At 49.1% G+C, this 21,084-nt stretch overlaps 2 protein-coding genes across 11 annotated transcripts in view; one reads left to right on the top strand and one right to left on the bottom strand.

The window, feature by feature from the left end:
- The window catches only part of Cit (citron rho-interacting serine/threonine kinase), a 173,985-nt gene that overhangs the window by 6,867 nt on the left and 146,034 nt on the right, over nt 1–21,084 (bottom strand). For 7 of the 10 annotated variants that reach the window (XM_057763546.1, XM_057763543.1, XM_057763549.1 and 4 more), the window contains 18 exons: nt 20,713–20,820; nt 18,759–18,921; nt 18,331–18,495; nt 15,377–15,514; nt 14,709–14,889; nt 14,454–14,545; nt 13,541–13,645; nt 13,139–13,308; nt 12,487–12,531; nt 11,965–12,045; nt 11,679–11,814; nt 8,360–8,499; nt 5,255–5,347; nt 3,892–4,000; nt 3,663–3,791; nt 3,027–3,107; nt 1,144–1,222; nt 861–1,040 (listed from right to left, as the gene is read on the bottom strand). In XM_057763546.1, the coding sequence (XP_057619529.1) occupies nt 861–1,040; nt 1,144–1,222; nt 3,027–3,107; nt 3,663–3,791; nt 3,892–4,000; nt 5,255–5,347; nt 8,360–8,499; nt 11,679–11,814; nt 11,965–12,045; nt 12,487–12,531; nt 13,139–13,308; nt 13,541–13,645; nt 14,454–14,545; nt 14,709–14,889; nt 15,377–15,514; nt 18,331–18,495; nt 18,759–18,921; nt 20,713–20,820 (2,195 nt within the window). The remainder of the gene's footprint in view (nt 1–860; nt 1,041–1,143; nt 1,223–3,026; nt 3,108–3,662; nt 3,792–3,891; nt 4,001–5,254; nt 5,348–8,359; nt 8,500–11,678; nt 11,815–11,964; nt 12,046–12,486; nt 12,532–13,138; nt 13,309–13,540; nt 13,646–14,453; nt 14,546–14,708; nt 14,890–15,376; nt 15,515–18,330; nt 18,496–18,758; nt 18,922–20,712; nt 20,821–21,084) is intronic. The other 3 variants (XM_057763551.1, XM_057763542.1, XM_057763552.1) reach the window with 2 other exon arrangements.
- LOC130870765 (adenylate kinase isoenzyme 6-like) lies at nt 9,606–10,666 on the top strand. Its single transcript, XM_057763553.1, has one exon. The coding sequence runs from the start codon at nt 9,632–9,634 to the stop codon at nt 10,148–10,150; it is 519 nt and encodes a 172-aa protein (XP_057619536.1). The 5' UTR covers nt 9,606–9,631; the 3' UTR covers nt 10,151–10,666.

The following is a 21,084-nucleotide window of genomic DNA, read 5'->3' as shown; positions in this document are numbered from 1 at the left end:
ATCAGGAGTTTCAGGCCAGCCAAAGCTACACAGTAAGACCTTGTCTCAAAAAATAAATAAATAAATAAATATTTAAATTTTTTTCTTAAACACAAGAAAGAAAAGGAACCCAGAAGACTGTACTACTTTATAATTTTTGTGTTCTTTGAGGCCTATACCCTGGGTTAGATTACCAATACAAAAATAAATACAAGTTTAAAATAAAAAATTTAAACTCTAGTCAAGTGGTAGTGGCACACGCTTTTAATCCCAGCACTCAGGAGGCAGAGGCAGGAGGATCTCTGTGAGGTCGAGGTCAGCTTGGTTTACAGAACAAGTTCCAGGGCAAGCTCCAAAGCTACAGAGAAATCCTGTCTCGAAAAACTAAAAACTAAAAGAAAAAAAAATTACCTCAAAAGAGTTCTCAGGCTCCACAGAAGCCTTGAGGGCCTAGGAAGCCACGGCCCACTGCCACCCCTCACACCTCCGGACCTCCCCTAAATGTCCTGCCTCCCTGCCTCCTGATGTCACTCCTTTGCTGTTTCTTTGGGGAAGCCCATCCTGGTCCAAGTCTAGGCTGCAGGCTCATCAGGACTAGAACTCGGGTTCCAGTTGCCCCTCTCCCGCACTGGGCTTGAGCAGCATGAAAGAGGGGCCACACATCTCTGTGGGGCTCATCAGCTAGCATGACAGAGACACACACACCAAAGCAACAGAGTCTAAGTTGTGAACTGTTCTCAGCAGAGTCACGGAAGACACCCTTGGGGCGACGTCAGGAGTCCCCTGCTGCTGTGACCGGGGAGTCCTTCACAATACCTGAGATGCAAGTGAGGTTGATGTCCCCCCTGCTCTTCACTGCCCTGGGGAGGGAGGCTCAGTACCTGCGGGAGGTGGAGGGCACCCGGTGCTGGTCAGTGCCGGTCTCCTTCACCAGGTTCCCCTTGCAGCATATGACCCTCAACTTGTCCTGGTAAGAGGAGGCCAGGTAAATGGCGCCCGAGGAAATTGCAGGGCCCAGGTAGCGTGGGTTTGGGATTTCCAGATATGCTCGGGCAGGGGTCCTGCAGGGTTACAGGAGAGGAGACATCATTACTGGTTACCTCCGTCTCTGCACGGCATTCCTGCCCTTAAATCTGTCCCCAGAGCATGGAGGGAAATGCTTACCCCAGGGAGGAACGTGCCTGGATCTCAATTACTTCCAGTGAGTTGAAGTGAGTCACAAACAGATAGGGTTCTCTGTAGGCTGCAGGGTCACCATGGAGGAGGAGCGTGAGGAAAAAACAAAACAAAAACAAAGATGGGGGGGAGGATAGAAGAAGGAAAATCAAGACTTGCAAAAAGACCAGTGGCCCGGAACCCGGTACCCCACGACTACTTCCCCACACGGCATAATCGCAGGGGCTTGGTTCATTCGCTGCCATGCCACAGCGTCAGGAACAACTCTATCCTAGGAGTTAGTCGGGTAAATTACAGTGCCTCCAGGGAGCTCTGCCCAAGGTAAGAGACACAGCAGAAAGGCCTGCACCTACAACCGTGTACTGCCCAACCAAGGCAACTTCAGGATACGGGAGCGCACCACTCAGGATGGGGAGACGTCTATAGGATGCCTGTATTTGATAAAACACTGGGAAGACAATAAACTCATCCAAGTTCTTCCCTTTGGGGCAATGAGATGGAGACAACAGAGATGGACCCACGGGTGAGACGTCTCCCGTGGAGCTGTTTACACCGTTACTCAGTAAGATTTTAAAGATCTCGCCCTCCCCATATATGAATGTTTTGCCTGCATGTATGTCTGTGCATGATGATGTCCTCAGAGGCCAGTAGAGGGCATCAGATCCCCTGGAACTAGAGTTACAGACAATTATAAGCTACCATGTGGGTGCTGGAACTCAATCCAGGGACCTCTGGAAGAGCAGCCAGTGCTCTTAACTGCTGAGCCATCTCTCCAGCCCCTCCAAGTAAAGTTTTTATAAGACAGGTATTTAGATTTTGCTGTAGGTTTTTGTCATTGTTATTTGTTTCATTTTGTAGATAGACTCTCCGTATGTAGGCCAGGCTGGCCTTGAACTCCAGACCCTCCTGTGTGTGCCGCCATGCCAGCTATATGGTAAAACTCATCTCTGTGTGGTAGCGTCACTGAAACTAGAGAGGGCAGGCCAGATCCTGCTCTCTCAGAGAGGAAAGCTGGTCCTCACTGCTGCTCCTGTGGCAAGCCATGACGCTTTTGCTTATACTCTTTGAAGAACCTACATAGAGGGGAACAATAGTCTCTAGCAGAGTGAATGACCCCCCATCCCCTTGGCCAGCAAAAAGAAAAGCAAGAAAAGCAACCTTGTTTCTCCTTGTTTTGGGGGCTGGTTTTGCACTTTGTTCCGGACCCCACTGACATCATGAGGGGCAGAGCTGAGCTAACCCAGAGTCATGGGTAACATGCATGTTGCTATAAGCCACCGAGTTTTAGAATGGGTCAACATTTATTTATTTACCGTGTGTGTGTGTGTGTGTGTGTGTGTGTGTGTGTGTGTGTGTGTCCCCGTCCTTTCGGCCATGATGGTGCTGGAGAATATCCACACGGTCTTGTCTTATGGACCTGCATGTATGTGTGTTTGCTCTTGGATTCACTCTACACTTAGACACTTACAACCCAAGGATACAACCTGACGAGTTCAGCGTCAGTTCAAGGATGCTCACCACAGTGTTTCTTCTTACAGAATGAATGCACGTGACCTCATTGCTCTGCCTAGTCAGAATTAACTAATGTGTGTTCAACTCAGGGGCACTGCACAGCCTTGAGAATGACTTCTTATCTACAGGGAATAGTCTCTTTTGTATCCTGAGATCATAAACATTTCACAGGCTGGAATGTGGCCTGGGAGACCTGACTTACACATTCTCCACAGACACATTAGGTAACTATGTCCACGCCACTTAAGTCCATTAGAATACTCTAGCAGCAGACCGAAGCCAAGAATTCCACACAGCTCTTTCCTAGGACACGGTTCATCAAACAGGAGCACCGCACCCCAATCCGGTACCTCACGTACCAAAGGCCAGAGGTAAGCGGCTCCACTTGAGATCATCTGTGCGGCTACGCCTTCCATAAGAATCCACAAACACCCCAAATTCTGTAAGGTGTCAAGAACATTAAGGCGTTAGTTAGCTCCAGAGGCCACATATGCTATGACAGAAGAACAAGGAACAAACCCCAGGGATAACTGACCAGATTTAACCCGACTGTTATAGCCAGCCGGCTTCGGCAGAACCATCGCCTCAGTTAAATTAAAATGAGGATTTTCTTAAGTAAAGTTATCTCATCAATCAAATTTATTCTAGCAAGAGGACTAAGGCAAAGGGGAGGAAGGAAGTGGGAAGAGAAGGGGGAGAGGGAAGAAGGAAGATGGATGGACAGACAGACAGGAGACAGAAGAGGAAGAAAGTCAGAGACAGGAAGGGGGAAAGAAACACCCAGTGATTAAAAAAGAAGAAAAACTTAAAAGAAAACAAGTATCAAGAGAAAAAGTAGCAAAAATCAAACCAGAGGAAGAAGGTGAGTGACAAAAAGATGAAAGGGAGGGGGAGCCACCGAGGGCTTCCATGATGCTGGGCAAACATCCTCTGCCCCTTGGCAGGACCCACCCTGCCGACCAAGGGAACCGCAGGGGCCCAGGCTGGGGACTGACCGTGGAAGCAGAGCAGATACTCCTCCCGCTGCCCGGCGCCATTCGCCTGCACGATGGACACGGGGAAGCTGTTGGATGAGGATGCGAACACGGCAGGCGCCAAAGAGTGGTCATTCTTGTCCAGGAACTCTGTGAAGGCAGGTGAGATGGGGCTTCAGGAACGGTGCCCACGCCTCCCTCCTTGAGGCCCGAGCCCTATTGGGGGGGGGGAGACCGCGCATGGCCCTACCCTCGAGTGTGTACTGCTTCATGTCGATCTCATAGAATTTGTTGGTTCCAATGAGGATACTGTAATTGGTGAAGTGGATACAGCTGCAGGGTTCGGAGGTCTCTATCTCCTGAGATGAGGGGCACAGAGGGACAGAGATGACACAGGACACCTCCTCTCCGCGGCTGTTTCTGCCTGAGCCTCTAGCCTCTCATCTATGCCTGCCAAGATGACATGCAACCTGCTTCTACCTAATAACTATTGTTCTATACCAGCCCAGGCAGCCTCAGAAAACAAGGGGGAACTGCAAGTCCCAAATGGGTGAGACGCCGTTTCCACAGACAGGCAAAACACCAACAAAACGTTCTTCCAGGAGAGGAAGACTGGAATGCCACACCAATGATTAACACTGGCAGCAGGGATGCCTGGCCTCGGCGTCCTCCTTTGGGCTAGTTTGTAATTTGCTGGTTTCTAATTTGAGTCTGTATTATCCATAGAGTATCCCTGCATTCCCGTCTTAATTGACTCATTATTTGTAGTCGTTTCTAGGCCAATCCAAATATCATTAAGACAAAACAAAACGTAACCGGCATGCTTTCTTAAAGCGATGGCTCAGAATTGCGTTTGCCTGAAGCCAGCAGTTCAAACTTTAATCATCACCATCATGGAGAATGTATCCATCGGCTCCCTGCCAAGCGTGAGGAAACAGACGCAGGACCCTACCAGGAGAGGGTATGAAAACCAAAGGTTTTCTCTTTCCCAGCCTTAATATCTCACTTACCAATCAGAAAACACTGAGGTAGCCAGCTCCATCCCCAGTGCACAGGCTACACAGGCGGTCAGCAAACACTGGCTGACAAGCCTACCGTGAGACCATTTCACTAACAACCACCTACACACATAACTCATATCTTTTTCTGCTCTGGATATTATCGTGACGTGACCAGGCATGAGCCACAGCACACTTAGTCTGGGGCCAGGAAACACCTTCTCCAGATGTGAGGTTAACTTAAAGGTCAGAATGCTTCTTCTCCACACAGCACTCTATCCTGAGGAGAATTAAACAGAGCCAGCGATGGCTTTCCCTTATCCCCAGAGACCTCTGAACACTGAGGGAGATGAAGCGGACGCTGCTGGGGACTGCTAACCAAGACAAAGCTGCTTCTGTCAGCTAAAAAAGACGCCTCCTCCATCCACCTCCAGATCCCAAACAGGAAAAGGAAAGTGAGAGGGTCACTCTCCTGGTTACCACAGGCTCTGGCTCTTCCAGGAAGGACAGGGCCATGCTCTGGGCAGCAGAGAGCCAACACAGCCCGCTGTGTGCATGACCCTGGCTGGGCCTGTGTGCAGGCCCTGGGGTGGGGAGGCTGGGCCGTTAGCTTGCCTTCCGGATGCAGTACTTGCTGAGGCTGTCATTGTAGCGGAGGATAACGACTTTGCTCGGCATGGCGGCACAGATGCAGAGGCTATTCTCGATCTAGAAGGCCATGGGGGGATGTGGGGGGACACAAGAAAGAGAACGCATCACCAGCATGAATCGGATGAATCGGAGCTCTGCATAAACCTAGACAAGGAGTACGATTAGAGCAGAGTCTGGGTCTCAGCACTGGGGATGTTTCAGACCAGATCATCCTGTGATGGAGGCGGAGGACGGTCTGTACACTGGCATAATGGGGGTGTCATGGCCTTGGTCATCAGATGTCTATAGCACCCTCTAGTTATAACAATCAAAACTGTCTACAGACATTACAAATGTCCCCTGAGGACTGAATCACCCCTGCCTGAGACTCACTGCCTTAGCTGGGATCCAGAGATGGTCTAGCGGGCACATGACACCTCACAGTTCATATATTTGTGCCTTTTGGTGGAGACGGACTTTTTGACATTGCCCTGAATGGGAGAGGACAGGGTGACGTGAGGGGAAGGTAGGGAGTAGGTTGTAAACAGCTTTGTCACGTGGTTCATCTCCACTGTCAACTTGATGATTTGGAACACGGAGGACGTGCACCTCGGGCAGGGTTACAAGCCTTTCCCGGGCGGGTTAGCAGAGGCACAGCTTCTTTTCTGTCCCTGTGACAGAATCCTCTGACATAAATAACAAGGCAAGGGAGACATGGCTCGCCCTGAGGCAACCTGTGGCTAGCTGAAGAGGTGGAAGGCGCGAGAGACAGGGGCATGCGCTAGAATGCGTGCATGCTAGCGCTCAGAACGCATGTGTGCTTTGTTCCTACGTCAAGTTAGCTACTAACAATAACCGTTACTGGAAGGGCAGGAAGGAAGAAGCCTGAAGGACGCCAGCGTCTCTGCCTTCTGATCCACACTGGTGTGAGCTCTGGCTGTCAGTGAGGGACTGACTACCATGGGAAATCCGTCCATCTGTAAGTCTCCTGGTTGGGGATTTGGTCACAGACACAAGCAAATAAGGAATACACTTTGCGTCTAGAGGGACGAGGTTTCGGTAGGGTCTGTAGTACGGCCTTCTATCTCAAGATGTTTCTACCTCTTACGCTCAGGCTTTTGCCTTTCACCAAAAGTGAAAAGACGTCCATTGCACACACAGCCATCAACTGAAGGTCAGCAGTTGAAGGAACAGAGAGGAAAAATGTAAATTATTCATAATGCTGTTCTGGTACAGCTAAAACAGCAGTCTGAAGCGCTGGTATTAGGAAATGCTATGAAATCTAGCGGACTAAGAACCTGGAATAACAATAGGAAAAAGTCAGGGGAAATGAAATGAAAGAAGAAAACGAACAAAGGCAAAAGATAATGATAAATAAAAAAAAAAATGCTGTGACAAAGTCTAAAGGTGATGCTGGAAGCTGATGTTGCTGCGAAGGTGCGGGCTGCTCCTGCAGAGGACCGGGATGCAGTTCCCCACAGCCTCATGGGAGCTCACGAATGGCCATACTCCAGTTGCAGGGCTCATCTGGCCTTCATGGGCACCAGGCATGTGGTGCACAGACATTCATGCCAGTAAAATACTCGCATACATGATATAAAATTTAAAAAATGTTAAATGAAATTTCATCTCCATAAAACTGCTGCTAAAGTGTAAGTATGCACCCATAGTGTGTGTGCAAATATGTACACACATGTACAATATACGCCTATGCGCATGCCATGCTGTATGGACGCAGGTCAGAGGACAACTTTCCCACCTTGCACTCTGAGCAAAAGAGCCACTAAGTTCATTAAATCAGCTGTGCCTGTTTGCAGACACTAACCTGCAGGCGAGGGGACGAGGAGAGTCATGGAACCCTGGCGTGGGACTCCACCACTCCTGGCCATTTGTGTGTAATTCTGCCCTAACTGTTCAAGGTCCCAGCATGGTGGGGTGGGGGTGTGTCTTGGGAAGTGCTAGAGTATATAACTGGGGAAGGCTGAGTTCAAGGAGAGGACTCTCCCCAGCTCTAGGGAATTGTCCCTCCAGCTTTTCACATGAGTTCCAGGGATCAATATTGGATCGTCAGACTTGTATTGCTGAGTCGCCTTTGTCAGCCCAAAGTTGTACCTCTTTGAAGATAAATAAAATTGCTGGGCATGGCCACTCATGCCCACAACGTTGGCATTTCAAAGGCTGGGGCAGGAGTATTGCCATGAGTTTTAGGCCATCCTGAACTATAGTATGAGACTGAATTTCAAAGCAACATCACAAAACCCCCAAAGAAAGGGAGGAACAGAATCGAAATGAAAGCTATGGGATCCGTGGGGCGACTCAGCAGGTGAAAGCATTTGTTGCGCAAGTCTGGTGACCTGAGCTCCATCCCTGGGACCCCGCATGGATGCGAAATGAGAGAATTCATTCTACAGCAAGGCCCAGGCCAGCCAAATCTAGTGAGGCCCTCTATGGATGACAGAAGCTGGGAAGGAAGTATAAGACACCATCACTGTGCTCAGCAGAGAGGACTGGAGCATTTTTGCATTTTGCTATATTGTAAGTGGTAGTTCCAGAACCGAACCCTGGCAGGCACCAAGGGACTGACAAACAAATATCTTAAATTAGATTTTGTACGTTTCTAGTAATAGGCACACTTTCATTCAGTTTCGACATGGGTTCCATATTGTATTGCTTTTTTATCCCCAAATTATTTTTGTTTTATTTTGAGACAGGGACTCACTATACACCTTAGCAGGCCTGAAGCTTGCTATGTAGACCAGGCTGGCCTCGAACTCAGAGTCCGGCCTGCCTCTGCCTCCTGAGTGCACTGGTCCCTGCATTGTCCTTTTCAAGAGGCTCGGTGTATAGTTATGTCCTCTAGAACCCTGAGTTCCGCCATTTGTTTCCTGCTCCTCCGACATTTCCTTCAGATTCGAAGCCCAAGCAAACTTTGCATCCACCCAAATTATTTCACTACCAAAAGGACGCCAAGCGCTCCTGGTGCATGTGGTGAAAACCAATGTTCAAGGCTGACTCAGTAATTTTGGTGGAAAGAGAAGCAGGGTTGGTTTCCAGAACATTCCATCAGCAAAGACCATGAGGGAAGTTTACCTTGCCAGCGGCAAACAAGTGGCAGCCTTTGACGGCTTCAAACACACTGGGGGAGATGTCGGGCTGGGCGGGAAGGTGCGACTGTGCCAAGGACTGCTTCACCTTCTTCACATCTACCAGACAGAGGGCCCGCTCTTCCCCTGCAGAAAGCAAGAGCTGTGGTTAGGAGGAGGCCATAAATGCCACCGAAGACAACTTGAGTACCCATGACCAGAAAGCATAGGAGCTCTGTGGAGAAGTCAGGGAGTGCCCTTTAGCCAAGATGAGTGGGGCAGAAGGGGCTTCTGACTTTGGAATATCTGTATATAACGAAATACCTTGGGGATAGGGCCCAACTCTACATACAAAATTCTGCTATGTGTCATAGCCCTCTTAGAACCTAAAGTCAACTTTATACAGTAGTGTGTGTGGTGGGGGAGGGGGGTGTTGTCCTGAATTTTGACTAAGACCAATCAAATGAGATAAGTAGGGATTTTTTCCATCAGTGACACCAGGGTGACACCCAAAGATTCAGACAGAAGAACATTTCTGGATGTTCAGATAAGGAACACACTTGACCAGTTCATCATCAGCCAGGCTTTAGAGCGGAAATGAAAGCAGCTGATTTTCTCGGTTCAGCTTCTTGGGGAATAGGGAAATTTCTGCAGGCATGAAACTGAAGAATGCTGGCTGAATTTCGGGCAAACTCCGAGAACATGGAAGAAAGGATGTGTTTAGGAACCATGAGGGGGTCCATGTTGTGAGAGACAAAGGGAGCGAGAACCAATCACGACGTGGTGGTGGCGGGCATGGCCCTGCAGCGCTGTCCCAGCCCTCAGGAGGTGGAGGCAGGAGGACTGGAATTTCAAGGTAACTTTAAAAAATTCAAGGTCAGCCTGAGATACCTAGCTCAACTTTTCTTTAAAGACAAGGTTTAAACCAGGTAGTGGTGGCAACACATGCCTTTAATCCCAGCATTTGGGAGGCAGAGGCAGGCAAATCTCTGAGTTCGAGGCCAGCCTGTAAGTTCCAGGGCAGCCAGAGCTACACAGTGTGACCCTGTCTTGGAAACAAACAAACAAACAAAATTTAAAAGCAAGGTTGCTCTGAGTATCCTGGCTATCTCTGGATCAGGCTGCAGTACCTTTGCCTCCCAAGAGCTGGGATTAAAGACGTACACTACCACACCCCACTACCCATGTCAAAAATTAAAATAATAAACAAACAAACAAAACTCCTGTCAACAAGTAATGAAGTTGGAGCCAAGGCGCTGGCGGCCTGGGAAGGAGGACTATGAAGCTTCCGAACATCCTGCTCACCGGTACACCCGGGGTTGGAAAAACCACACTAGGCAAAGAACTTGCGTCAAGATCAGGACTGAAGTACGTTAACGTGGGTGATTTAGATCAAGAAGGGCAGTTGTACGACGGCTACGATGAAGAGTGCGGTTGTCCCATTTTAGATGAAGATCGAGCCGTTGATGAGTTAGAGAGTCAGATGAGCAAAGGCGGTGTTATCGTTGATTACCATGGTTGTGATTTCTTTCCTGAACGCTGGTTTCATATAGTTTTTGTGTTGAGAACAGATAATAGTATACTGTACAAAAGACTTGAAACACGGGGTTATAATGCGAAGAAACTACAAGACAACATTCAGTGTGAGATTTTCCAAATTCTTTATGAAGAAGCCAGAGCGTCTTACAGAGAAGAAATTGTGCACCAGCTGCCCAGTAATGAACCGGAGCAGCTAGAGGATAATATCAACCAGATCTCAAAATGGATCGAGCAATGGGTCAAAGATCATAACTCTTGACTTAGAGGAGGTTAGCCAGGCCTGGCGGTGCACACCGTTGATCCCAGATCCTGGGAGGCAGAAGCGGTTCCACATAGTGAGTTCTAGGCCAAGCAGGGCTATGTAGTTAAGACTCTGACTCAAAGGGAGTGTGGGGGAACCAGCCTGGCCACTGTATAGCTACCCTTGTTGATATCAATCACATAACAGAATGACCAAGGATCAGCAGAAGAAAACTATGTTGCAGCTCTAGCTGCTGCCTGGATTTCTTTTTCTCCATGAGAAAGCTTAAAGAATCTCAGATACTAATATAAATTACTTTATTAAGGATTAAACCTAAAAAATCAAACTCAGTGGATAAAAAATCTGGTCAATGGGTACATATCTTTTAAATTTACTAAAATGTAGGTGATCTCTCAAAATAAAAATGGAAAACTAAAGATTCAAAAAAAAAACAAGTAATGAAGTTAACAAAATAAAAGATGCTGCACTGACGTGTGACAGAATGGCCCCGGCTCACGGGTCCACACGCAGACAAGTGAGGTGGGGACAGTCCTACATTAGCTCAAGTGGCCCCGGCTCACGGGTTCACACGCAGACAAGTGAGGTGGGGACAGTCCTACATTAGCTCAAGTGGTAAAATGGACACGTATGCAGAGAGGGAAAGAAGTGTGAAATGTGTCGGCTGAACCCAGAGGACGGGTTTGAGCATTCATAAACATAAGTAGCCACGTCACGATCATGCGCAGGAGGCAAGCTCTCAGGAGGGAATGGCCCACAGCGGGGCTGAGGCAACTAGAACAAAGGGCCAGCGTAATGAAATATTCCCAGAATTCCTCTGCTTGGGAAAGAGAGGATGGGGAGTCCAAGGTCAGCCTGGGCTTCCTGAGACCCTATCTAAAAAAGAACAACCAAGTTTGACTTCAACCAGTCTTTGAGGCCATGGGCACTGCACTCACAGGGTGCACATACACACATGTGGGCAAACACACACATAAAATTAACCAGGTAGGTCGAGTGTCCGAGGGAGGTCTTGGGTTTCAGAAGGCAGCTCCCCGGAGTCCGTGACAGCTCTTGCAAAGAAGCAAGTCTAGCCTGACCCGGTGCTCCTGTATGGTGATTGCCTACTGATTCCCAGCGTGCCCCTGCCATCCTGGCTGCATGAGATGATGCAGCCAAGGAGAAGTTTGCACCATACCGGCACAATGCCGTTTGGACTTCTGAACCTCCAGAGCTGGAGGGTAAACAAACCTCTTTTCTTCATCAGTCACCTGGTCTCAGGTACCTCATGACAGCAATGAAAACTAATTCAGCATCCTCCACTGGGCAGAATGGTACAGCGTTCCTTGAGAGTGCCAGACTGTGCTAAACTGGACACTGACGGGGAACCAGATGTGGGCAAAGGGCTCATCAGCCGAGGCCTGGCATCAACAGAGTCACACGGAAGAGGGGCACTGCTGACCCAGTCCACTGCCAAGGGCGACCTCTGCATATCTCCAGGTTGAAAGGCAGCTCTCCAAGTCAGAGAGGCTGTGACCAGGCCACCCACCTGCTATCATGAGCAGCTTCTCCAGGTCCTTGATGATGTAAATTTGGAAGACCGCTCCAATTCCTGGGATGTGAGTTAAGGAGTTTTTCAAGACATTCAGTGCATAGAGCCCTTCCTCGGTGCCCACCAGCACCACCTGCCAGGGTGAAGTCCAGAGACAGAGTATAAGTCATGTGACCACAGATATAATCGCTGTGCTTAGCAGCAGCAAAGCCAACCCCCTCCCCATGCATCCTGACGGTGTGTGACTGTGGCCAGGCACTGGGACAGGGCCCGGGCAACGTGCCTGGTCGCTGAAGGGCAGGGTGCAGTTCATATCAAGTCGGTCATCACCTTCCAGCTTCAGCAGAGAGTTTCCAAGTAATTTCTGTCCATATGTGAGGGGAAAATAGAAAAAAGGAGACAGGAGTAAGAACTGTCTACAACCAAACCATCCAGAGACGGAAATTTAAAGTCAAGCTCAGCAGCACACGCTGGACCAGAGCCTCACACGTGCCAGGCCAAGTACTCGACAGCTGAGCCACAACCCCAAACTCTGGCCCCATCTTTTGACTGAAGTCCCAGAGGCAGAATGGTTTTGTTGGTTTTCCCAGAGCAGCTGTTAATTAGCTTCAGAGTCACAACACTGTGCAGACACACAGGAGTGGGTGACGCAGGTACAGAAAGCTGTTCTGCAATGGGAAATAAGATAAAGCTGTGGAGGGTTAGAGGGTTACCGAGCTGTTAGGAAGGCCCCTTCCCCGCCTCAGCTGCAATAAGAACCCAAGCAGGGGTGTCCATAGCAAGGCAAGCTTCTAGCCCATGTTACCTCAGCCCACACAGGCCGCCGCTCACAGGAAGTACAGCCACAGGCCTATTGTACACATATTAACGTACATTTCAGCAAAAGGCTCATGAGTGAAAAGAGACACACTTCATCTAAACACGCCTCTTCAGGAGGCTCACGGAGAAGAACGTTCCCACTGCTAAGTGTCTGCAGAGTGCTGTTTGGTCCTCGGTGGAGGACGCACCAATGAGCAGCGAGCACTGTGAGCATCCAGGAGGAGCGATGCCAATCAGAGCACACCGATGCTTCCAGTGTCGTAAGGGTAAGTGGGAGAGCGGATGCTGCAGAGGCAGCTGAGGAGGCCACAAACAGCTAGCTTCCTGGAGTGCAGGTGCTCACTGGCTCGTAACTCAAGGACCTCACTGAGTAAACAGGAAGGCTATTCCAGGCAGACTCCACAGCTTTCCCCCTGCCATGCAGGGCTGCTGAGGGAGATGCAAAAATATTCCACCACTGCCTACAGCCTGTACCTTCAACACAACAAACCTGGTTACCACCCTAGCTGTAGCCAGTGGTCCTCAGACGGAGACAGGAAACCCAGTCAGGCAGTGGGATCCCCATCACTCCAGTCAGTGCCCACAGCCATACACTCTACAAAAAGAAGCAGTGCTCCCATGGTCACGGGCATACTCACAGCATCAGCTTCTGCCTTTTCCCTAGAAACTCTCCCACCCGCGACGACAGATTCTAAGGCGGTGACCCAGCGCTGCTTGTCGGGAAAGCTGGGTGCTAGCAAGTACAGGGTTCTTCCAGGCCAGCAGGTGGTATGTGGGTGAGACTCCATCTTCAGTATGTATGGGACATCTAGAAGATTTCGGAGAGCACAGGATTGGTCGTGCATGCCTCCCCTGTTCTCCCCAACAGGGATGATGTCATGACATCTGAATCCCACCAAGCCCTGCGACTCGAGTTCCTGCTAAGATGGGGGACTAGACAGAGGTCTCGGCAGAGCAAACTGCCACATCTCCATCCTGCCCCTCTCCATTTGTCAAACCCAGCCCACCTCTTGGGCAGGGCTCCTCTAGATCCCACTCACCTGCTTTGGCTGTATTTGCAAGTTCAGAAGCACCAACGGCACCATGAATAGATACGTCCCCATCAGGAAGGCACAGCTCAAATTCTTCCACCGGCCTCTGTCCAGCTTGATGCAAAGAAGGGTGGAAAGAAAAACAAAAGAACAGGACCAAGAACGAGAGAAGAGAGAGGAGGAGAGAGAGAAGAGGGAGAGGAAGACAAGAGAAGAGAAAGGAGGAGATGGGAAGGGAGGGGAGCGGAGCAGAGGAGAGGAGAGCAGAGAAGAGAGGGGAGGGAAGGAGAAGGGAGGGGAGGAGATGAGAGCAGAGGAGAAGAGAGGGGAGGAGAAGGGAGGGGAGGAGAGCAGAGGAGAGAGAGGAGAGGAGAGCAGAGGAGAGGAGAGCAGAGAAGAGGAGAGGCGAGGGGAGGAGAGGCGAGGGGAGGAGAGGAGGGGGGCAAAGCAGAGGAGAGGAGAGCAGAGCAGGAGCGAGCAGAAGAGGAGAAGCATGTAAAGAGTTGCACAAGGACAAAGAAGGAATGAGGTGCAGACAAGGCAGAGAGGGAAGATAAAAAAAAAATAAAGTGTGTCAGATGAGGGGCACAGTCAACTTTGTGATGACGATGCGGATTTATGGGCTAGTTGACTGAGGCGGAAGTTCTCTGGTGTGTTAGCAGGTGGAATCTTCAGGGCAGCACCCTGCGGGTTCTTCAAGGGGGAGACCTATAGATTGAGTATCGCACCAATAACCTTTAGAGAAGTCATCTGGCTTTTAATTTGAAAAATGGAAAGTAGAGAAGGCTTGTGAGGCAGTCCAAAAAAAAAAAAATAACAATAAATAAATAAAACCAAAAACTAAAAACAAAGCCTTCACGCCAACACTGGAAGACCTGGGTTAACCGCGTGCAATGACATTCCCCCTTAATCATTAATTTACCTTCTCTGGCTTCATTGTCATAGATGAGGACTTTTGACCCCTCCAAGACAATGTATTTCCTGTCCCAGCCTTGCTGTCCTCGTTTGTTATTCCTGGGAAAAGAAAGATGGGCAAGAAAAATGTCTCAAGAGGCAAGCGGAAGCAAGGTGGAGGGGCTTCCTCAAAGACACTTCCCTAGAAGAGACAGAGAGTGGGAGCGGTAGTGGGCCCTCCGGGCCAGCACCTGCCCGAGCCCAGGCCACCCTACAATGGTACCTGGGCACTTTCATCCACCCCTCCAGGTGCAAGCTGCTGCTGGGCTCCTTGCTCTGGAGGCCCGGGGAGTTCATTTTGTCACGGCAGAAGGCCTCGGTGAAGTGTGTGGCGTACTCAGCAGGCAGGCCACAGGTGGCTGGCAAGCAGGTGGAGCACTTGGGATGGCACATGAGCTGGCATTCTAGAAGAGAACAAGGGACAATCTGACGGCGCTCTCCGTGGGCCACGCGCTCCTCCACCCCCAGAACGACTGCAGGTGGAGCTGAGCTCACAAGTAATCCCTGTGCTTTCCCGGGTGCCAGGGAAGCAGCTGCTGCCCTCGACCCCGCTGTCCTGGCCTTGGTCTAGGCTGCCCATGATGAGCTGTGTATACAAACATGTTTGCATGTTCAGTTCGCACCAGGAGGGGAGAAACCAGCCTGACACAAAGGGAAGAGAGATGAACAAAGATGGAAGCATTTTACATATCAGCTTGGAAGTCATGAGCTGAAGGCACCATTTGAAGTCACTGCTTTAACAAGGGAAAAAAAATAGTGTCCTCCCACTGAAGTAAAAAGCTTTGGCTCTGAATGCATTACATGACAGTTTAAAACATCGCCTCCACCTGACAGGTTCTACAGATGGAGACACGCAGGTGCCCAGTACAGACACACGGTTGCTGTGCTTACCGAGACATTTGGATGCCTGACGTCCGAAGTGCACAGTATCCAGACACACAGCACACTTGGTGGCTCTCATGTTCAGTCCCACGTTGAATCGGTGAGGAATGTTGTGGTGCATACGTTCCTTAAGACGCCGATTATATTCTGAAGGGAAAAAATTTTAATTGAAAGTGGAAAGAGAATGCAAAGGATGGGAGAAACAGTCTCTGGTTAGGGTTTGTATAAGAATCTATTAGAGCTCTTACAACCAGGTACTTTGACTAGATAGTTCCCCAAAGAGGAAAAATAGCCCCAAAGTACCTGAAAAGAGTCAAGGTATCATTAGGCTTTAGGAAAAATGCAAATTAAAACCATAGCAAGGTGCCGGGTCGTGGAAAAGTCTAGAATTCGAGAAATGGAAAACCAGGTTTGGAGGATGTGGAGGAAATGTGCATTCTTTGCACTTGCCAGTGGGAACAGAAAATGGTACAGCTACTTTGGGACCCAGTTGGACACCTCCTCAAAAAGTTACCCATAGAATACAATACAAACATCTTCTAGCAATTCCACTCTTAGCTGTATGCCGAGAGGACAGAAAACACACACACCCCCAATTGCATATTGCACACAGTGGCACAACTTACGGCAGCCAAAAAGCAGAACTAAGTCAAGAGCCCTCAGTAGCGTAATGGGCGAGATGCGCCACCCAAACAATGAGATAGTATCTAGCCATGTAAAGAAAAGAACTGGGGAGGTGATGTGTGCTACAAGGTGGGTGGAGCTCAAAAACATGGTGCTCTGGAAAATAAGTCAGGCACAAAGGGCTGCAGGTAGTGTGATCCCATTCATTTGAAAGACCTAGAGAAGCAAATCCACAGAGAAATAAAGTAGATTAGTGGTTGGTGGAGGTGGGGGAGGAGACACAAGGAATAACTGCTGACAGAGATCAGAGGTCATCAGGGGCGTCCTCAGGCTAGTGAGACGATGATCGGGCAGCACTGTGAGTATACTAAAATCACTGAATTATACATTTCACATGGGAGATTGTTAGAGCGTGTGAATTTTATCTTCATTAAGCTGTTAAATCATGAATCGTAAAATTATTGTAGCCATTGCACATGCATCTAGATTTATATGAGTCAGTAAGACCTTGATGACCGGATAGTTACTCAATTTAAGAACATATTCCTGGTAGAAAGCTGACTGTATGGTGGCACCCGAGTCTGTGAACATTTAAGGCTGGGGATTATTGTTGTCTGATACAGGGTCTCATTATGCAGCCAGTGCCTGGCTGGCCTGGACCTCACTTATTATGTAAACAAGGTTGGCCTCAAATGCACAGAGATTTGCCTACCTCTGCCTCCTGAATGCGGGAAGCAAAGGTGATCACCACTAGCCCAGCCCTAAAAATGTTTGTTGATTATTTGTAAATATTTAGTCGTGAAAGCATGTATCTAATGCTTTTCATGGAACTCAGTTTAAAAGTCATAGTTATGAACAGCAGGATCTTTCTGTTATTAGGAACTGAGTGAAGAATTCTTTTATGCCCAGTTTTTTCATGAATGACCTTTTGTTCAGAGCTTTTTATGTCTGGAGAAACGAATCTTACATTTCTATTAACAAGGCTGGCCCCACTCCCCCCACCACCCCCCATGTAAGTGACCTGGTGAGAGGCACGTCCATAGTCCATACGGAGAAAAGCTCAGAAGACACCTGAGATCGGCTTTGCTGGGTCTCCTTACCACACCGCCCCCCTCCTTTCTCGGGAAGTGACAAGGCGCGACACAAATGCACAGTACTACCCGGAGGGTGCAGTACACACCAGGAGGGACATTTGCAGGACACCTGCTAGTGGACATACAGCGACAGGAAGACACCCAGGTCTGTACGGCCACAGCCACAAGACAATGTCATCAAAATCCTCAGCCTACAAAGACTGACGGTAAAGCCAGGATACTAAACGACAGGTCCACTCTGCTCCCCAAACCATTTTCCTTGTCCTTTTCATCTCTGCGCGACACAGTACGTTTGAGACCACAAAGAAAACCCTTTACCCTGCCAGGAAGTGGTGGCGCACACCTGTAATCCCAGCACTCGGGAGGCAGAGGCAGGCGGATCTCTGTGAGTTTGAGGCCAGCCTGGTCTACAAGAGCTAGTTCCAGGACGGCCAGGGCTGTTACAAAGAGAAACCCTGTCTGGCAAAACAAAACAAAAAAAACAAAACAAAAAAAGAAAACCCTAAACCCTTGTGGTCATAGCAACTGGCCACAAGTTGGTCACATCTGAAGTGCCCACAGCCTTTCCCCCACCAATTCATTTCCTAAGAATTCAGTCACTCCTGGAGGTACAGGATGTCCTACAAGGGGCATGTGGCCGCAAGAGCAGGTCTCCTTTAGTAGGGGACTCGTCTATGCACACCATGGAACACTGTGCAGTTCTTTGCCAGGGGGAAGCAGATCTAATGCACTAATGTACAAAATAAACAATGCAGCAGCCTGCAATGTCCAGGACAGGGTCAATAAGATTTTATTTTTAAACGGACCTAAGAAACACAGGTTAGCCTTCTTAGTTCACTGTCATAGCCTGAAACTCACAGAGATCCGCCTGCCTCGGCCTCCTGGGTGCTGGAATTAAAGGTGTGTACCACCATGCTGACTTGTGTTCTTGAAATATATTCGTATCAGGTATGGGGCTGAATACTGACAGTAGCTGTTCTGGGTAACGGATGGGAAGGAGACTGTTAGCGGTGTTACACTGGGGTCCTGAGGACAGACTTCTCGTGCCTGCCTCGGGGTTCCTGGGTTAGGTCTGTCTGGCCACACGCTTCCCTCTGCCACCTTGAGGTGTAGCGAAATTCCCTTGCGAGACGCTGGCACCACACTCCTGGATTTCTCAGCCAAATAAACTCCTTTTCTTTATAACCTACCCCGTTTTTGATGTTTTGTTACAACGGTAGAAAAGAGATGGCGACAAGAGCCTACCCTCTGGAGTGGACGACTCCTTTCGGCGGCTGGATGGCGGGGCGAGCAGGCTCATGGCACTGGGCTGGTGCTCGGGCGACCGCACGATGGCAGACATGGCGATCTGCTGTCTCGCAGTGGCTGGCGTAGACGGGTGTGGGTGGTCTGTCGCTTTGCGGTGGGCAGCTGGAGAGACAGCAGGACAAAGCCTGTCAGTTGACACGACCACCTAACAGACCAGACGAAGAAGGCTGCCCATGGCTGCCTTTCAAGGACCAGAAACCAAAAGGACAGGTGTTGTGCTAACTCAGCGACGCTGAGGAGGCTGCAAAATGTTCAGACTTGGGACACATCTGGAGTGAAAACACACTGGCCACAGACAGAAATGCTGAACTGGTCTTAGCCAGCCTCATGGGGGATGGTCTTCGGCCGGGTCCCAGACCTCCTACCTTCCTCCCGCGCAGACCGGAGCTCGATGCGCGTCTTCTGAAGGGCTTCCTCCAGCTCTGCACAGCGCGCCTTCTCCTTCTCCAGGGCCAGCTTCAGCTCATTGTACTGCAGAGGAACCTGTGTGGGCAAAGCAGGGTCCTCTTTCCGTCGACTAAATAAACCCTAGCAATGGAAACAGAGATATCTCCTAACTCCTAGAAACTGGCACTGGACCCAAGCTAAAGGAGAGCTGACTCAGGAGGAGCAAGCCACCGAGGCCAGGCACATACTCACTGGAAGTGTGGGGGGAAAATGGCATGTGAAGGGGGAGGGGGAAGGGGAGGCCGAGCCTCAGCCCATTCCAGTCCGCTGGAAAAAAAAAGAGTGGGGTGCGGAAGTTTTCACCGAGAGGGTTAAAGATGCTTCGGCTGCCTCCACCTCTTCCTCTAGCATCCCCAAGACAGGAGAGTCACTTCCCGAGAGTCTTTTCCCCTCAAAAAATGCAATCAGGTTGGATGGAGGATGGAGCTGGGAGCGATGGCTATGGTTCAGAGGTCGCTCTTGCCTTTGAACTTGTCTCATAGTGCTTGGTGACGAGACACAGGGAAGGGGTGGCTTTTGTTTTTTTAAAGAAAGCAAAATTTGAAAATGAATGCTAAAATGATATCAAAACAAGGGGCTTACTAAAAAAGAAAAATACCAACAGAAACATCTACTGTACACAAAAGAGAAAAAAAAACCCAGAATTACGCATCTGACAAAAAATTAACTGAAAGAAAACCAAATGCAAACACCCTAACTACATCAATGACAACCAGACAACAGTCCGCTGCTAAAATTAAAACAAAAACAAAAAAGATTAAGTATCATGAGCATAGCAAATATGGTACCATGGTATGAAAACCCTCCCATGGCCAGCATCGTAGCAAGGGGCAGTCTTGGAACTCTGTGCCCACCCCTCAGCAGTAACAGTGACCCAGGAACACTGAGGCCAATCAAGGGCATTGGTCCTGCATTCCCTTCTTCTGACTAATCTAAGTCATCAAGCCCTTCCCTTTAAACCTGCTGCCACGGCCACTACAGTGTGCTAAGACCCTTGGGAGGAAACTGCCAAGCCCCTAGAGACCTTTCTGGAAGTCAGAACATTTGGTAAACCTCAGATGAGAGCTTCAGCTGTTGGGGAGAGGCATGGACTGGGCTTGTTTATAAAGAGCAATCTTCACACTGGACTCTTCACATACTCTAGCCCCCCCCCCCCCCCAGACTGCGGCAGAAGGAGGTGGGGCATCAAATGTCACAGCTGGCTTCTCATTCAGTTTCTCATTTGTTTGTTACAATTCAGAGCAGAGAGTGCAGGGCCGGTGAAGGCAACAGCTATCGAGTTTTAACCAGGTCGGTTCAACTTCCTGCACCAAGTCAGTCATTTAACAGCACGGGACAGGCAGGCATGGCAGGGCACACCTGAAATCCCAGCACTCAAAGACTAAACTATTATGAGTTTAGGTCCAGCCTGAGTTACATAGCAAAATTCCACCTTGAAAAAGATCAAAGAATAAAACTAAGCAAAAACACTGGACTTGGTCGCCCTGGAGATCCATGTGGTTGACATTCCACCTGCTAAACTCTCAGGAGTCATTTATACATGACCTGACCCACATGGGAGTCTTAGACACATGACCTTTGAACCTAATATTCGACCTATGCAGATGCTCTGGCCTAGCTTCTCTACAGGAGCAAAAAAAAAAAAAACATCACTCTTTTAGGAGAGCAACTTGCTAGTCTTGATCAACAGCTTCCTAAGACAAAGGCTACTCTGGTTACATTAAGACCCAGTCCTCAAACCAGAATAAACAAAAAGGTGTGTTTTTCTTCTGCTTGCACGATTATTCTTATTTGTCACAGTGGTGCGCATCCACAAAGTCATGGGGGAAGGAGCAGGGCTGCCTGCTCCTACTGTCGAGCACTCTAACTCACCTTTTTCTTCTTAGCCGGTTGGTCCATCTTAGCTTGCAAAAAATCTATGAGTTTGGTTTGTTGAGAAATAGTGCCTTCCATTTTCACCTTTTCATGAGAATAGAGAACCTGAAATTCATGGAGACAAAGATGACCTCAGAGCTGGACGGAAGTGTAGTTTGAATTCGGTACGTTAAGAACATGAACAGTCAAGCAGGAAAACACGACACAAAAAAACACTGGTGGGAAATATTTAGCCCCAATCTTACGGCAAGAAGAAAAAAACACACAGGGCCAGCAAGATGGTTCAGTGGGTAAAGATGCCCTGCATCTGACTGGATCCTAGGACCCACATGGAAGAAAGAGAGAATTGACTTCCACAGGTTGTTCTGA

The sequence above is a fragment of the Chionomys nivalis genome, chromosome 3 (assembly GCF_950005125.1).
Source record: "Chionomys nivalis chromosome 3, mChiNiv1.1, whole genome shotgun sequence".
Lineage (NCBI taxonomy): Eukaryota > Metazoa > Chordata > Mammalia > Rodentia > Cricetidae > Chionomys > Chionomys nivalis.
The sequence above is the reverse complement of the archived record's forward strand: the minus strand, read 5'-3'. Positions and strand labels throughout refer to the sequence as shown.

What these genes read in the sequence shown, in the direction of transcription:
- LOC130870765 (XM_057763553.1), top strand. Translation starts at nt 9,632, where the DNA reads ATGAAGCTTCCGAACATCCTGCTCACCGGTACACCCGGGGTTGGAAAA.